This window comes from Podarcis raffonei, chromosome 3 (genome assembly GCF_027172205.1).
Source record: "Podarcis raffonei isolate rPodRaf1 chromosome 3, rPodRaf1.pri, whole genome shotgun sequence".
NCBI classification, from domain to species: Eukaryota; Metazoa; Chordata; class Lepidosauria; order Squamata; family Lacertidae; genus Podarcis; species Podarcis raffonei.
In genome coordinates this window covers 570,558-589,049 of record NC_070604.1, presented here as the reverse complement: position 1 = coordinate 589,049, position 18,492 = coordinate 570,558, and the positions used below count along the sequence as shown (strand labels likewise).

General features: G+C 43.8%; 2 protein-coding genes across 4 annotated transcripts in view; one reads left to right on the top strand and one right to left on the bottom strand.

Moving 5' to 3' along the window:
* COL4A2 (collagen type IV alpha 2 chain) overlaps positions 1 to 2,033 on the bottom strand; it is a 170,191-nt gene extending 168,158 nt beyond the window's left edge. The window contains exons 1-3 of one of the 3 annotated variants that reach the window (XM_053380243.1): positions 1,938 to 2,033; positions 1,685 to 1,773; positions 1,521 to 1,581 (exon numbers count right to left, since the gene is read on the bottom strand). In XM_053380243.1, the coding sequence (XP_053236218.1) occupies positions 1,521 to 1,581; positions 1,685 to 1,728 (105 nt within the window). In that variant the 5' untranslated portion in view covers positions 1,729 to 1,773; positions 1,938 to 2,033. Of the gene's footprint in view, positions 1 to 1,520; positions 1,582 to 1,684; positions 1,869 to 1,937 lie in introns of those variants that run through there. The other 2 variants (XM_053380245.1, XM_053380244.1) reach the window with 2 other exon arrangements.
* Positions 2,034 to 2,109: 76 nt separating this feature from the next.
* COL4A1 (collagen type IV alpha 1 chain) overlaps positions 2,110 to 18,492 on the top strand; it is a 168,892-nt gene continuing 152,509 nt past the window's right edge. The window contains exon 1 of the mRNA XM_053380246.1: positions 2,110 to 2,312. Coding sequence (XP_053236221.1) covers positions 2,208 to 2,312 — 105 coding nt within the window. The 5' untranslated portion in view covers positions 2,110 to 2,207. The remainder of the gene's footprint in view (positions 2,313 to 18,492) is intronic.

Sequence of the window (18,492 nt, the reverse complement as noted above, 5' to 3'; positions counted from 1 at the left end):
TATAGGTCTTTATCCCCCCCCCCTTTACTTCCTGATGGAGATCTCCACTCACCCCTTCCTCCCTGGTAGGGCATGGCCCAATTTGTGCCCAAATATCTTGGGCTGGCCCTGTCTTTGGGCAACAGTACACAGCCCCATGTACTGAAGCAGCATGTGGGCTCCTTTAGCAGCATGCCTATATTGGCTCCATGCTGTGTGCCCATTTCATGGGGCAGGAGCAGTGAGCAAAATAAAAAAAGAGTCATGGTAAGTAAATAGATAGCACTATGAAGAATTCAGAAAGAGTTCATTTATAAACATATTTATATTTGTACAAGAGCAGCTAAAATATTTAATTTAGCCAAACTTTCAGTGCTAAATGGGAAGGGAAACAAAGAGAAACATCACTTTTAATGCCAGTAAGAAACACCAGGTTCAAACAGGAATCAAGCTGATACGAATACTAGTATGATCAGCGCTATTTTTCTAGAAAAAGAGGTGCCAGAATTCACCATTAACTCTTTCTCTTAGACTGGCAATGGTGCCCACCTGAGAGATGCCAGAACTCATCTGAGAGGTGCTGGAAGTGAGTTCTGGTGAGTTTCAGCTGAAAAAAAGCCCTGAGGATGATACTGGTAACCAAATAAACACACAGCTGCAATGCTGAGAAAAGCTTCACCACCCGAATTTTAAGGGACAGAAGCCCTAGATGGTCATCTTCATGTCTTGCCCTCACCCCCAGTTACTTCTTATCTAGCGCTACTAAAATGGGGCTTTGATCCTAGGAAACCCCATGCATGCAACTCAGAAAGGGGGAGCAGGGTTGTGCATACCCCCTCTGCCATGTGTTCAGCAGAAGACAGGAAAGGTTGTATGGGCATCGATTCTGCCATGTAATTGGGAACTCTCTGGTATCAGGGTTCCCAATGACAAATACAGCTCCCTTTGCACCTTCCACTAAACAATCATGTGAATTGATCCAAAGTCCAAGGGGTGTGATTGAAACTCCAGGTGTAAAGAGAAAGGGCTTTTGGCTAAGCTCAAGTGTGAATGGCACCTCCACTGATGAGTGTGTTTAGCCAATGGGAAGATCTCTTAATTAACTTTTATAACTACAGGTATGCCTAGAAATCTCTGCATAAACTCTAAATGCAGGGCACAAATATGCACACATAGCGAAAAGATGCTAACCCAACCATCTTAAATACATTTAGGAAGCAAATCACACAAGTCACTTTTTCGTTTCCTGAAGTCACATCATGTGTACAAGCCTAAAAATAGGGTTTTGAGCATGGTTTTAACAATGGAAAGGAGACATACAAATAAAATGATGTAGGCATGCATTTTTGAACAGAAATAAATAAAAATATATCCCAAACTCTTCTATAGCAGAAAGCATACTGAACATTCCCGTTTATAAAACAAATTAAAACACTTTCCTCAAAAACTAGGGCAATGACAGTGTTCTGGCAATAGCTTAATTCTAAAGAAGTTACTCGCGGGGATAGAAATGAAACGCACTTCCAATAAGTTTTACTTACAGCTTGCACCTTACCACTAAGCAGCACCACCAATCCCAGAAAGAGCGTGATTTGTGAAACCCTGCACAAAAAAGACAAAATTGCCATCGTTACAGCGCATGCCGTCCCGGGCACTGCCGAGAGCCTGAAAAGCGGCCCGTCTCCCCGAGGAAGGCGCCACTTACCGGCCAGTGGGGCGGGCGACGCGCAGCGGCGGGGGGCGCCTCATCCTCGTCTCTGGATCCGCGCACGGGAAGGCGCCCTGCGAGGCAGACTGAGGAGCGACACGCGCGTGAGAAGGGCAACGGGCCGCCGCGCGGGGCAGGGCCGGCCGGGAGACCCCCGCTCCCTCCCCGCTCCCCCGAGCCCTCCCGGGCGGCAGCGGCTTCTGCACGAGAGGGAGCCCCGCGCTTGGCGCCGCTCGGGGCAGGGACTCACCTGCCCTCGCTCTCCTCGCGCGCCCGGAGCTGCGCGCCTCTCGGCCGGCCGCGGTCCGGAGTGCGGCGGGAGCGGCCCTCGGCCAGCGGCTGGCGCCTCCCCACCCCCGCGGCCCCCGGGGCGGGGCGGCGGGGCGGGGCCTGGGCAGCGCACAAGCGGCGCCGGGCGGCGAGCTCGCCTTTCCTCCTCGGCAGGCGCCGGAGGCGGACGCAGGATCGGGGCCGCGGCGCACGTGCGAGCGTCAGGCTCGGCAGCGAGAGGAGGACGAGGATGGGCCGCCCCGCGCGGGATCCGCCGCTCGCGCTCCTGCTGGCTGCGCTGCTGCTGCCGCTGCTCCTCCTCGAGCGGCGCTGGGCGGCCGAAGCGGCTGCGGCGGTGAGTAGTAGGTTGTGTGCGACCCCGCCGCGCTCGCTCCGGAGCAGGCGCTCCGCCCGGGGAGCCCTCTCGCCCCTTCGAGGCGGCGGCGGCTGACCCGGGACGGTCTCGGGCGGTGCGGCTGGCCGGCCCTGGGCGCCTTTGCGCGCCGCCGGGAGACCTGCCTGCTGGAGAACATGCAGAGCGTCTCGATTTCGTGCCTTTTCTCTCTAGCTAGACTTTTGCGATATGTGGATGTGGATAGGATAAGGAAAAGCTTTCCGGGGTTGCTGAGGTGGTCCGTGTTCTCGGCATGTTTCCAAATGATCGGTCCTACTTGTGTGAATCTGGTTCCCTGTAGAATCCCACTTGGCCGCATTTCCCCCATTGCCGCCGCGAGTGGTCCAGACGCAGTTGTGTGCGCCTGTGGCACAAAGACCCTCTGCGAGGGGCACTGGTGGAACAACTTTGAAGTCACTTCACTGTCAGCTCCAGTTTTGGAGACGTCTGGATGAGTAATGGATTGGAGACAAGCAGGGCCGTCTTTACCCAGGGGTGCAAGGGGTGCAGGGCACCCAGGCACTGAATTCTGGGGGGCGCCAGGCACCCGCCGCTGAAGCCACCTAAGCTCTTAACTATCTACCTGTTATGAAATAATAAATAATTTTGATCAAGCTAGAAAAACAAAGTACATATATATACCTAGGTATTACTGAAATGTATACCTACTCTTTCACTCAAGGACTTTCGACTTTGTGTGCTCATTTACCAAAGATGCGCAAGCCTATCATTCACAACGGCAGCGCTTGTCAGACTCAAAAACGGCGCTTGCCATTCTCAACGGCGCCGTGCACGCGAAATTAACTCTTACATCGAAATATCATGTTACGTATTGTATTGAGCTGCTATGCGGCAGCGGGGTCAGCGACACCTTTGACACGACTGAAGCTTCGCTAAACTAAATTTGGGGGCGCTGGGCGGATCTTTGCACCCCGGCGGCGCATATGCTAAAGATGGCCCTGGAGACAAGAACCAGACTTGGAGGCGCTGTTGGTGGGTTTTCGGACCAGGAAAGTGGCAGGCAAATTGCTTTGGGGGTGGCCTTTCCCCCAAGTCTTGGATTTGGAGACCCTCATTGAGCGCTGTCATTTGAGGCCTAAGAGGCTTCTGTAGCACCCATCCTTGACAGGGAAAGCCAGAGTAGTGTATGGCTGGGGCTGTTTTTGAAATTTAAGTTGCTGTAAAATACAACAGCTGGCTCCTACTGGAGCTGGCCACTGAGGACATAACTCCCCACTTAAACAAGTACTTCAGCTTCTGTTCTGCTTTCGGGCACAAATCAAAGTGCTTCACTTTTAAACCATCTCAGACATTGATGCCTCCTATTACAGCAGCAATCTTCAGCCACCTTGAACCCACACATGAATTTTAGGACTCTTTCTCAAACCTTTTCATACACGTTTAAGGTGGTAGTGCTGCTGTTTTGACCCACCTAGGCTGCAACCTGGCAAGGGATCTCATCAGGTAAGATCCAGGGGCAGCACGAGGCTTCCTGAACTTAATGTTTGGCATACAAGGCCTTCCTCTCTGAGGTTCCCTAGCCACTGAAATTAGGTGGGTGGTGACAGGGCAAAAGGCTTTCTTGGCGGTGGTACCTTGAGGTGTAGTCCCCTCGTGGGGAGGGTGTGCCTAGTGCAGAATTTGATGTCCTTCTGGCACAAGCAGATTTTTTAATTTGTCAGCATTTTGCTGATGCTGTAAGGCAGATGTGCACATCAGCCAGGCTGAGGCAGCCACCTTTGGTGGCAGAACCCCAAGCACCCCTGCTGGTGGGGAAACCACATGAGATCTCACGTGAGCGCCGCAAGATCTCACTGGAACCTACTGCTGTCAGTGCTGCTTTGCAGGCACTGCCACACAACCCAGGTAAAGGAGGTGGTAGCAGCAGCAGCCGGGCAGCACCTTTGATGTTTTGCCTCAGGCATCGAAATGTGATGTGCTGCTCTTGTGCAGCTGCCATTGTTTTATTGCTTCTGCTGGATTTTGTCACTGCTGTTGCTTGCTGTGTTTAACATTGGGCCTTATTCTAAATGTGTTTTATCATAATTATGTAAGCTACCCTTGTATAGTTAAAAAACCCCAAACACCTGAAAGGTGATGTATAAATATGAACAAAAAGTGTCTGTGTCTCTCTGGGATTACCAAGGATTACTGAAAAATGTAAAATAGCAGTAGAAATACAACAGATCCTTAATGGTTTAAAAACATCATCATGCTCAGTAATGTAGGCTTATGAATTAGAGAGGCCAAACTTCTGAGGAAAATTGCTTTCCTGGTTTCCAGCCCACAGAACAATAAACTGCAGTATGCAAGGAGTCTTTTCAATGGTTCAAGCTACATCCACCTGAACTTGCTATGTGAGCATTTCCTCTAGTTCTCACCCACCTCTGCTAAGTATTCATTATTACATATAACCTCAAACTTCATTAGCTAGAGCCTGTGCTTTGCATTACAAGCAGCAACTGTTTTGTGGAGGGATTATGTTCCATGGCACAGCACCCTTATGTGAAATCGCATATAATCAACACCAATTGGAAAAGAATGTTGGGATTGGCTACATGGCACCAATTGTCCCTCCACTTTTTCTGTCTGAAATTGAACAAAGCATTCTATTGCTTGACGGTTTAACCCACTATTGGTCTTGTCCACTCAATCCACCTAAGCCTGTCTTCGCATGCCGGGGAAGTCCTAACTCACTGAGGGTTTGGGACCCATTGGCTAGCCTTACCTGGTTTAGCCAACCAGCCCAAGCTGTTTTCTGGGGTGTGGCCGCTGTTATAGGCTAACAGCTTCTAGGAGCTGGAGGTGTCGGGATAGGAGTCAAGTGCAGGTCAGCAATAATGGCAGCAATTCACCTGTGCCAGTGAAATTAACTCTGTTCAGGGAAACAAAAATACAGCTTGGCCATGTGGCCTCAGCAACCCTTTCCAGCAGGTCTTTCCCCTATGGAGAAGTTGCCGGGACTGAAGGTCCCCACCTTCCTCCCCTCGTTAAAGCTCCCCCTCTCCAGGATGTTTCCCAAGCAGTCTCAAACTGTGTCTGTACACAACTAATCTGTATTCTGCCCTCTTCATTTCTCTGCGTGTACTGGGAGAACGGGTGGGGAGAGGGGAGGGAAGCTGGACACAGCAGGAGGGGGAGTCTGAACTTCTCCCTATCACAGGTTCTTCCTGCTCACTAAATCCTGTTGACCCTTCAGCATCTGACACCTCTTCCCTGCCTTCTCCCTTTGACTGCTCATCAGTGTCCCACCACCAAGCCCCTAGCTCTGAGCCTGCCTCCTCTGGGGGTTCCCTTGGGTGCCTCCCACCATTCCTTTTCATCCAGCTAGTCCAGGACAGCAGGTGAGAACTGAGTGCAAGGTGGGGACCAAAGGTGGACAAACTGCCCCAGAAGGAGTATGACGTGTCATCCCCTCCCCTGAGATCCCATACACTGCAAAAGAACTGTATCAATATATGATACTATATTGTAAAAATACAATTAGGATTTCAAAAGGAGTGGTGAATGTAGGCAATTTAAATCAACTGGAGTAGGTTTCAAGTCAAACAGACTCTGATGCTTAAAATTGGGTAGTGCTCCCAAAGAACTATGATAAATTAACTGTGTGATATTTAGACATACAGAAAAATATAGGAACACAGTCTCACACAAGACAATACTTGTAAATTAAGAGGAAGCATGTTTCCCCCTTCAAAACTGGACTCTGGGTTTTTTAAAAGGATGAATTAAAAATAATATATTTGGAGTTATAAATCAAACAAAACAGCCTCATGTTAAACAAATAAAGAAGAAACAGAGATAAACTATTTGTGTATGCTGTTCCTCTCTGCAAGCACTCTGACTGGAGCATTCTGTGAGACTCTAGCCCTTGATAGACAGGTCTAGCTTCCTTTTTTTTTATTTTATTAACACATAAAACACGTACATATACATTTACACAATACACGTACACAACACACTACCTTATTTTCATAACATAAAACATACCTACATTACTCTATATAATACCTACCTATACTATACACACCTACCCCACACAGACACCCAGCAAGTGACTTGACTTCCAGCCATTCTTGTTACGCTACTTTATTTTTCCAACTAGCTTAAATGCATTTAATTATTTCTTTAATCTCAACTTCTATATTAACTTTCTTTTCACTAATCATTTTCTGGATTCACTCAATATCTGCCAGAAATTCTACTTTTTCCACATAAATTTTGGTGTAGCCCACTCCTTATTCACTTTTTGTACCATATCTCCTCTTATCCTCCCTGTTGGCTGCCCACTCTCCACCTTAGAGCAGATTTATGCCACAAGGTGCCATAGGAAGGCACTGGACATAGTAAAAGATCCATCGCATCCTGGTCACTGTCTCTTCGAGCTCCTGCCGTCGGGACGGAGATACAGGACGATGAAGACAAGAACGAGCCGTCTTAAGAACAGCTTCTTCTCCAGAGCGATCTCAGCCCTGAATGGGAAGCCTGGACTTTGAAAGTCATCTAATCTTCCTTGCTGTACTATACTGTATTGTTTTAATTAGTGTTTTTATGGAGCAGTCGAGTAATTTCGTTGTCCCTGAGAGGGGGCAATGACAATAAAGATATTATTATTATTATTATTATTATTATTATTATTATTATTATTATTAGTTTGGCAATATGGAAGTATTCCATCATTTTAGATAACCAGTCTGTTTTAGTTGGGGCACTGCTGGTTTTCCAATTTTTGGCAATTAATAACCTTGCCGCCGTATTTACATACATTGGTCTGACCGTTCTTTTTATTACCTTTAACCTAGGAGAAAGGATTCTGGTTTTTTCCCCCCAAATGAAAATCTAAACATCTTTTTCAGTTCATTATAGATATTTTCCCAGAATCCTACTATCCCTTTGCCCTCCCACCACATAGGTAGAAAGGTTCCTGCCCCATTGTTGCATCTCCAACAGACATCACTACAGTATTTGTACATTTTTGCCAGTCTGGCCGGGGTCGGGTACCATCTGTATTGCATTTTCATTACATTCTCTCTTAAATTATAGCATCCCGTAAATTTGATATCTCTTTTCCACAGCCGTTCCCATTGGCTCATCGTAATAGGTAAAGGTAAAGGGACCCCATTAGGTCCAGTCGTGGCCGACTCTGGGGTTGCGGCGCTCATCTCACTTTATTGGCCTAGGGAGCCAGCGTACAGCTTCCGGGACATGTGGCCAGCATGACTAAGCTGCTTCTGATGAACCAAAGCAGCGCATGGTAATGCCGTTTACCTTCCAGCCAGAGCGGGACCTATTTATCTACTTGCACTTTGAAGTGCTTTTGAACTGCTAGGTTGGCAGGTGCAGGGACTGAGCAACGGGAGCTCACCCCGTTGCGGGGATTTGAACCGCAAGTGATCGGCAAGTCCTAGGCTCTGTGGTTTAACCCACAGTGCCACCCGCGTCCCTTTAGCTCATCATAATATTTTTTCCTAAATCCTGGGTCTAGCTTCCAATTAACACACTTCAGTTCCCCTCCCACTCACGCCACACTCGAATCACTCTTCTCACCCAGGTGTTGTATTTTATTTTATTTCGGAGATGGGATTTGGTTGGTTATTTTAGTCAAGGATCGGCAGCGCAGCATTCGTGCTGCTTTGGCATGTGTGCCTTGCTGAGCCTTACTTTGAATATGCCTGGTAAGCCTTATGACTTGTGCTTCATCTGAAACCTAGTTCACCCCTAAACCATTTCAGAGTAGAAGAGAGTTTCCAGAGTTACAGGCTTCAACCCAGTTCCTCTATATGTGTGGAGCAGCTGTCTGGCCTTCCATTCCATGTATGTTTTTGAATAGCAAGTTTCTACAATAGTTGGCAGGGGAGTCCTAGGCATGTCTTGTTTAAGTATATTTTCCCTTCTCCAGAGTTTGTTATTTTATGTCTTTAGGCCTCTGCTGTACAGTTTCCTTTCTCTGGACTAAGCCACTGCTCTTTTCACCCCAATTCAAACTGCTTCCTGGAATGCATCTCCAAGGTACTTAAGACTCTGAGTCACTTAAAACCTTCTTTGGGATTTTAATTGTACAGATCTGTATCACTTCAAGGGGATTCATCAATGTCCTCTGAATACTGTCCTAGCAAACTGAGGCAGTGTCTATAGGCCTGTTTGGGCAACTCTGTTCTTGGAATGTTTCCTGCGGACAGTTCCCACCCAGACTGAAAGCAGGCCACAGGAATGGGTGGATCATAGGTATGGCATACTGGACCAGACCTCCATCCTGACTTACGTTTCCGTTTCCTGCCTAAGGGAAGAGATGCCCGAAGAGACATAAATAAATGATCTCACAGTAGTTTTGAAATTTTAACAATGTAGCAAAACTAATTTGGCAATAAATTTGCTTGTTAATTGTGAGTTATCTCAGTTCAAAATGTGACTATCTGTGTGAAGGAGTAATTGGCCCATATATGTTTGTTATTGCTTTCCCCCTGCACATTAACCCTTTTCTTTCTTTTGTCTTTTTTGCATTCTTTTACCTCCAAAACCTCAATTTATTGTGTAAGATGTTTTCTAGCAGATAGAAAAGAACCCACCAAAGTCAAGACCTTTAACTAAGTGTTCCATTGTCTTCACATCAATTACATTATTCATAAACCACCTTTTAAAATAGGTTCACAATCTCTGTGCTTCTTCTTAAGTTTGAGAGAAAAATCTTTGTTGAGGCCAGTTATATGGGACAGTAGTTGAGGAGCAGATCAGTTAGAGCAGAGAAGACTGAATGAACATTACTGGGATTTCAAAGGTGGAATTGACAATTCCGAAAGGTGGCACTTTGTTCTAGCTCTTAGGCAAGTCAATCGAAAAACTGCATTCTTTTGGCACAACAATTTTGGGGTCTTTTTTAAAAAAAGCTCAACAACTTTTGGGGTGTCCTGGTGGCCTTTACTTTTTGAAATATGGCAACCCTAATGGTAATCCATAGACCCCCCCGAGTAACTGTCTGGCTTGCCTAATTTTTAACCAAGGCTGGATATAAAGTCTGCTCACCATTTGCAAAATAAGGGGGAAATATTCTCAAAAATGTGTATCATGGGCGTAACCAGGATTTATGTTGGTGGGGGGAGAACCTCAGTTAAGTATTTTTATGGATTTATTTGATCTTGGGGGCAGCTGCCCTTTCCCCCGCTCCCCTTTGGCTACGCCCATGATGTGTATATGAGAGAGAACGCTTTGTGTGAGAACTAAGGATTCTTGTTTCAGATAAGATTGGACCACTATCCCCCTTCCCCGGCCTCAATTCTTATTCAATTCATTCCAAATGAGAGATGAACTCTCCCAACCCTCCTTCCCTCCCGTCTCACTTACTGGGCTAAGGCTGATGGCAGTGGCAAACTGTGACTGGCAGGAAGGGGGGAGGGACGTCTTCTCCTTCTCCTTCCTGCTTCCTGCCACCACCAGAGGAAGGGGAACAGCCCTCTTTTTCCTTGACTCTCTCTGCTTGCTGTGGCTTGCTACTTCAGCCCGGTAAATGGAATAATTCACAAGAACTCTATATCCTAATAAGAAGATTGACATCTTCATACTTTGAGAATGCCTGATTCTTATAAGGACTAAACTCAGAGAACTTTAAAATAAACTAATCTCTCCTGCTTTTTGATAGGATGCCACGACCAAAACCCTACCAAAGGAAATGCTTGTTACCTCATCTGCCTTTTTCTTGTTGTTTTTCTAAAAGTGAGATTCTCTGAATTTATGGGCACAATCCAGCAGTGCATTCATTTCCATAAAGCACAGTTAAATAAATAAATGAATAAATGGAATAGCACCAGAACAGCTGCCATACATTTCAACAGGGTTAACTGAAGAGTCTGAAAGTCTTAAAACTTGGGTTGCTCTACGTGTGGTCAATTTAACCCCCCCGCCGCTGTGGCTTCTAATATTGCGTGTTTTGGTATTGATTTACAAGCCAAGTGTTATTTACTTTTATTGTGGGAAGCAGTGCTATTTTTCTAGAAAAAGAGGTGCTGGAACTCACCATGAACACCTTGTTCTCTTATGATGGCAATGACACCCGCCTGAGAGGTCCTGGAACTCAGTTCAGGTGAGTTCTGGCTAAAAAAAAAGCCCCGGTGGAAAGCAACGTGCTACTGCGAAGTAGGGGGATGGAGGATTTTTGTATCTAAGCATGGGTCAGGATCTGAATGTTTTTGTGTTATTACGATAGATGGGCAATAGACTCCTGATCAGAGAATCATAGAGTTGGAAGAGACCCAAGAGTCATCTAGTCCAATCCCCTGCAATGCAGGAATCTAATTTTTTGATGCAAGCAAAAAATACCCTTGAAACCTTATGGGAAGAAGGGGGGGGAATCTAAATGTTAAGTTGTGGGCGAACATAGCAGACGACACAGCGATTCTTCAAACAGCTCTTGTTTATTCAGATGTCGGAACAGAACTAAGCTGAGGGGCTCAGTCAGCCTGCTTATATAGAGCTCCAGAACAATGTAACTGTTGCCATTTTCTAAAACTATCCAATCACTGAACGTCACTTTTCGATCCTTCATTTGCATAACTATCTACAGTATCCCCCTGCTGGCCCAGGGTGAGAACTTCAGTACATAACACCAAACATGGTAATATTGCTTGTATCCCTTTTTTTAGCTTTAAGAACTGACTTTGAATTAAAGCAAGAGTGGGGAACCTCTTTGGGCCTCTTCCTCAGAACCCTCCCCAGGCACATCCTATACTAGTTCTGCTTTGTTCCCTAAGTATTTTTGCCAGACTAGGATGTGTCCTTGAACTCTTCTTGTCTCAGTGGAGAACAGAAGGGTTTGTGGAAAGTAGTCTACTGTACAAAGGTAACATTTACATTTGTTGTTCCACTCATTTCTCCCTCTGGCCCAGGACACCATTGGCCCCTTAAAGTTGCACCGAAAGGAATGCTACCTTTAGGCTGTTTACAGAAAATGGCAGGAAACCATAATTGTGGATTTCCTGTTGTTGTTGTTTAGTCGTTTAGTCCAAGTTGTACCTAAAAAATCCCATGTTTAACAAACCTGAAAACAAAGATCAAGAATTATTGTCTTCATACACAGATGAGCAACAAGCAGCACAGATATTTTCTGGAAGCACAAAGAGCTTTTGGCAAGTAGACACAAAGCTAATTGTTTATTATGCAAGGACTCTTCAATCTCTTTACCATTTTCCCATATACATCCCACAACCTGATGGGTATTTAGCTAGCTGTTAATATTCCTCTATTGTATTTGCTGCTTATGGCAACTTCTTGACCCTTATTTTTAGGTATGCAACAAAGGAATGCACTCCATCTAAGCATGTGGTGTAGTGGTTAAGAGCGGTAGTCTCGTAATCTGGGGAACCGGGTTCGCGTCTCCGCTCCTCCACGTGCAGCTGCTGGGTGACCTTGGGCCAGTCACACTTCTTTGAAGTCTCTCAGCCCCACTCACCCCACAGAGTGTTTGTTGTGGGGGAGGAAGGGAAAGGAGAATGTTAGCCGCTTTGAGACTCCTTAAAGGGAGTGAAAGGCGAGATATCAAATCCAAACTCTTCTTCTACAAATGAACTCTACATAAAATAGATCTGAGTCAACATCCCAGAAGTTTCCTGCCTGCTTTCTGTGTGTGCAAACTGCATTGGGCTACAGGATGTACTATTTTAGTAAATTAGGCATCTCTAATATAAAATTCCATGTGCTGCTATCTCATGAGATTTATCCAGAAAATCAAGCAAATATGCAGCTGTAGAATCACAACTACTTAAAACTATGGGATAATAAAACCTTCCTGGAAGCTGGGGAATGCCTTGACCCTGATCTAAATATTACAGATGAAGTATGGCCCAGTGATTGAAGTGCCTAGTTGTGTGAGACTAGTATGGTAATTTGATACAGAGTTTCCTTGATTTCCCACAGATTCTTTCCCATCCCCTTAAAGAGTCAATAGCTGGTTGTTGTTTTTGTATGTATTTTAACTGTCATACCCCTAGGTCTAATTATGTTGTTATTCTGGTTTGGAAATGGGGAGTACTGTAGCAGTTTATTTATTTATATATCTATTTTAAAAGTGTGATAAATATAAAGATTGCATTTAAATATTAAAGAGTTGTATGATACAGCCTTACAACACATACCCTTTCAGAAATAAGTCCCAGTGCTTACTACTAGTATGTGTGTACGTACTAGTGACCTCCAAATTTTGGGACTACAGATCCCATCATCCATGAGCATTTGCCATCCTGTTAGTGGGTGATAGGAGTTGAGAGTCCAGCAACATTTGAAGGGTGCTAGATTGGGGAGGGCTGGCATTATACTCCAGCCTTAATGAAACTCATAGCATGACTTTGGGCAAATCTCCCAGAGATTTATTTCATAAAATTTATATACCTCTTGATGGTAGGAAAAAAACTCAAAGCGATTAGAATTGTTGGGATAAAGCAGAAAGCTTAATGTATGGTGCTCTAAACTTCTCAGAGGAAATGTAGCATATAAAGAAGCAAGCAAATAATGAAATAAAATATATTTCGGGGAAATGGAAGTCCCTTACATATAATTTTGTCCAGAATATAAAACATATTGAGGAAGATAAAGGTGAGATATGAAAAAGGGGGCACTTTACCTTCTCATTTCCTCATTTTCTACCATCTTCCTACACCTCCAAGAAGATAATGTTATTGTTTATCAGTGGTCTTTAAGCAGAGGCTTGACAACCATATGTCAGGAGTGCTCTGATGGTGTTTCCTGCTTGGCAGGGGGTTGGACTCGATGGCCCTTGTGGTCTCTTCCAACTCTATGATTCTATGACATAAAGACACCTTTTGTGCTGTATAGATGGTATTTAACACTTGATAAATTATCTAAAATGTATAAGAAGGTTCCTAATAGAACAGATGGTTCTTTTTCCATATGTGGTGGACTTGTAAAAAAAAACCCTAGGGTATTTTGGGAAAAGATATATGATGAGATAAAAAAGATGTTTAAAGTGAGTACACGCACACACAAATGCAAGCTTTTCTGCTGGGGATTGTAGGAATAGAAATTCCAAAAAAGATGGTCAAATTATTTATGTACAACAGATAGGATCCTTTATGCTCAGAAAAGGAAAGACTAGATAAGCAAAGTAATCAACTGTGTTGATTCAGCAAAGCTAACAGCTAAAATAAAAGAATATAATGGTGATTTGGGTTTTTTGAAGAATGGAAGCCTTTTCAGATTATTTGAAGAAATACTACAACATGAAGAATCTTTGAGCAGGTTTTGAATTCTGAGCAACAGAAAGAATTAAAGATTATTGTGTTATGACTGATAAAAAAGAGGGTAGGCAGGGTGCAGCAAATGAGGGATTTTAGTTAGTTAGTTAGTTAGTTAGTTAGTTAGTTAGTTAGTGTGAGTAGATACACTGAAATCAGTGACCCACAGGTCTGTTTCAGCTGGACTTCTGGCTGCCCTGCCCCTTGGCCATGCCACAGCTTTTTAGTTGGACCAGTGCTAGCACTGGGGACTCCCTCTAATAAAGACAAGGGCCAGAGATGGTGCTGAAGGTAATGAGAAAAAAATGTTGTTAATGCTGGTAATTTTAATGATAAAGTAAATGGGGAGTAAAAAAGAAGGGGTTGTGAGGGACAGCAGTGCCAGAGCAGAGTCTGGTGATAAAGCGCCTCAAAATTCCAGCAGAGGGCAAGAGCCTCTCTCGGATTGGCTGCCAGAGGGGAGGGGCGGAGCAGCACTTTCAGAGGGAAAATGACAGGTGCTGTTTCTGAGGAAGAAGTTGGACAGGGCTTGGTTGGGATGGGAGAAAGGGATGAGGAGAGGATTTGACTGAGGGAGAACTGGCTCTGATCCAAGCGGCACATCCGCTCGGAGGAGACTCTCTCTAGCCAGAGGAAGGAGCCTCGCAGCTTGGCTAGGAAGAGCGGGTGGAGGGTCTGGGGAAAGTCTTCTGACAGGAACTAACTGGAGGGCTGAGTCTGAGCCAGGAGAGGGAGAAGAAGATGGGGGAAGACAGACGAAAGTGGGGTCTCCTTCCAGGCGGGAGGGGAGAGATCTTCTAGGCCAGAGCTTTCCAGACTTTTCATCTTGATGACCCACTTGTCAGAGATGCCTCGTTTTGGGACACACTACGTCCGATTTACTAGCAAACGGGAGGCTAAACAAAGCCCTTTCTAGCCCCGGAAGGAGCGCAGGGAGCATTGCTCTCTTCTAGGCAAAGAAGACCAGTAACAAGGGGGAGGGGACCCCCTGGGTCTGTTGTACTATTTGAAAATACCTAAGTAGTGGGATTGCTAAGAGAGGGGAACTGAGGGAAAGCGCCCCTCACTTATGAACCAGGGTATTCAATTGGGAAACACTAGCCAGTGAGCACTCCAGTTGGAGAACAGCCTTGACCAAAGGTGTCATAGACTTTGAAGACACTCAAACTCAGGACGCAAGGGAGAAACGTGCTAAGAGGAAGGCACGCTTGGCAAATCCTCACCGTGAACAACTCCCGTCCGGAAACCAATGTCCCCACTGTGGAAGGACATGTGGATCCAGAACTGGCCTCCACAGTCACTTACGGACTCACTGTTAAAACTGTGTTCGTGGAAGACAAGATTGCCAAAGAAGCAGCAGCAGCGGCAGCTGTGTCAAAAGTATTTAACTGTAATACCTATCACAGCTAAGTAAAGAAACGAGAGGGAAGTAGCAGAAACTGAGTTAAGCATTTTACCACCTATTCAAGAACCTTGAACATCTACCTGAAGTGTAACAACTGATTTTTAGCATCCGAAGTTTAAGAGAAACTGTGTGTTTAAGCCTGCAATATCCTTATAGTTTAAGTGATGTTGGATCTCACGATGGATCTCACGACCCAACTTTGTTTCACAAACTACTTCTTTTTGTAACTAAAACTTTTATTGCTTGATCAACTCCTACCTAAGACTCTAAATTAATTAAGTTTTTCCTCACACAAGACTTGTGGTAAATTGTAGACATTCATTTAATCAAGTAGACCTTGGTGACAGAACGTTTGAGAGCCTTTGATTTATGAAGATACAACTCAAGATTTTGTCTGGAGCATGTCTGCAGCAAAGAGCACTGCAATGCAAACTTCAGAGGCAAAACGCATAGAATACAGCCTTGGAGATCAGATAAGTGCTGCTATTATAATCCGCATCTTGGAGAAACAATTGGCAGATTGCTCAACTGCCAGTCCCTGCACCACTCCACCCCCAGCTAACAAGTGGTAAATGAAGGACTCCTGTTATTTCTATAGATCCCTTTTTGGCAGGTTTTCACTGTGATGTTAGAAGCAAGGTCAGGGTTCTTTATAAATTGACAGCCTCCCCCATTGGCTCTCCATGTATTATATTATACCCTGGACAGTAATAGATTTGTAGTGCTTTAGAAACAACTGCTGCTGCTACTAAATAATAATAATAATAATTAATAATTTTGCAATTGGGCTACCATTTTACTCAGTATGAGTTTGAGTGGCAGTAGTGGGCTGTACTGCACAGAAATTCTGATTACTCTTCATAAGATTTATATTGAAAATGGCAAGGAACAAACTCTTTGTCAAACTTGTTGTTCAACATTCCTTTGACTTCTTATTGGTTCTCCTGTCCTGTATTAGCAAAAAGTTTTGCTGGATGACAGCTAATTTCATGGTCCTTGGGATACTGTAATTTGGGCTATAGGAGTTCCTCTTACATCTAAGAGAGCATGTTTCTTGACATTTATAACTATTCCTGTCTCAGTGCAGGATGCCATTCTTTAAGCAAAGATACCGAATGGTGTTGCCAGTTCTATGCTTTTTATGTTGCTCCACTTGGTATAGCATAATCAAGAGGTTGTTTTAATTTCATAGAGTTTCTTGATAAAATACATTGACTAGAAACAATAGCCCTTTTATTGCCATTTCTGTTTCAATTTTGGAACATATTTTTAGCATAAGAGAGTGATTGTTTTAACATTTCAAAAGAATAAGGATAACATTGTATTACATTCTAGATAATTTCTAGTATAGAAATGTGTTTTATTTTAAGGTTGCTTGGAATCTGAAAGAGGCATTTCACTTTTGACCTTTACATGAAATCAACTGTTGCTCTCTCTCTGCGGCAGTGCCACATAGGCTTCTGGGTTAATGGAAATACTTCCTTGTTTCAGTTCAGTACAAAGCCTAACTGTGTGTAAAAAGGATAGAAGATAAATAACTTCTCTGCATGTAAAATATATCCTACACAAGTTAGGGTCAAACCAGACATGATATTAACTGTAGATTTCTCAGCATTAGCTGAGGAAACTGATTTGTTACTAGGATTACTGCAAGTGTGGAGGGGCAATGTAATCCTTTCCTCCACTGCTGTGATTCTGGAGAAAATTCTTCCTCTGGCATTTGCTTTGGAAGAAAATTCTCCATTGTTCAGCACAGTGAAAGAAGATACCAGAGAAGATTGTGTTAGAGGACAATTGTTGTTGTTTTTTATAAGATATTAATAAAGTTTTCAATATTAATATATAATACAATAAGAAAAAATCAAAAATAAGAAAAGAAAAATAACAAAAATACAAAAATAAAAATAATTAAAAACACATAGTTTCCATAACTTATTTTCCATTAACTTATTTCCCAGACCTCCTCCTACCTCCCTTTTTTGTATTCCAATTCAAATTGTTAATTCAGCAAATCCTTGTCAATAAATTTTAACCTGCTTCTTTTTAATTCAACAAATCCTTATGTTCCAGTTCAAATTGTTAGTTCATCAAGTCTTTATCACCAAAGCCTTAGTTTTACCATATTTTTCTTTATATAACCCGCTTTTTAACTTTATCCAGACTTAATTCTCGTCCAAATCTATATAACGGTGCTTATTCTTAAAACATTTCCCTAAGGTCGAAAGAAGGTTCCCTTCCACAGATTTCCAGTTCTCCTAGAAATAAGACAAAAAAAGATTGAACAGAAAAGCAACTTATATCATGTACCCTTTCCATTTTTCATTCCACCCACCCCCCTTCCCGGTTTCAGTCCCAACAGATCTCAAAATAAAACCATCAACCCGGTGACCTTATGTCCGAGGCTCTTAAGTCTCTCTCCTGTCCCCTCTGCCAGTCTCTTTGATAGTCTTTAATATTCAAGACCAAATCTCGATGGGGCTCCCGCCCTGCAGCATCCAAGTTTCTTCCAGCCAGGCCTACGTACTTGAAAGTAAGGCCTATAGGGTATTCCACATCTTGTTTCATTCTCCTTAAGATTCCAAATGTCCCTATAGCTCCAACTTCCAACTGAATCAAATTTATAATCCAAGTGTCATATGATCTCCAGATAAGGAGATCTCTCCATTTTTCATTTTCCAATTCTTCAAAGGTTTCATCTTCAAAAGTTTCATCTTCAAAGGTTTCATCTTCAAAGGTTTGTTTCTTCTTATTACCATCGTGTCAGGCCTCAGGTTACAGCTCACCTTTTGCATCTGCAGGGTTGGGTCCCCCCTTTTTTCTCTTCAATGGCAGCATTATTCTCCTTCTCGATTTCCTCTGTTTGTTCAGTTAAGTAGAAATCCTGTACCAAGTTCTTATCAAGCTCATTGCTAGAACTGGCTCTTGTGCCCAAGGTTGTAACATTTGTAGTCAAAACACCTATTTGATCTTGCAGCTTTCCCAAGAGAAAGAAAGTCTTGTTCAGTTCAGACTGTATTTCTTTACCAACTGCCATTCTTAAACATATCAAGGTCAGAAAACAATTTCTCAGCTGGTTCTTAATGCAATGTCCCAAAACTCCCTCTAGGGGGATTTAAGTTTCTTTTTACTCCTTTCAGTACAAATCCAAAAGTTCCATACGTTAAATTGTAGCAATCCTTCCTTCTTTTAAAACATAAAATTGTAACCAATACTTAGATTGTAGCCAATATAAGCAGCAGAGACAAAATCCTCTTTTTGTATCTTGACAGCTAACTTGACAGCTGTCAAATTGTTCAATTACTCCTCAACCGGCTCTCACGGACCACTCCCGGGTCCAGGGGGGGTGGCACGTCGGTTTTTAAATTTAGTTCTTCTCCCGCAGGTTCCCCTGCTTCCAAGTAAGTTTCCTTGTAATTTCAATCGGTAGAATTAAAATCTTTTATAAAAAGTAGAGTTCTCCACGACCTTAGTTGGAGGTTCTTTGCTTTAAAATATTTAC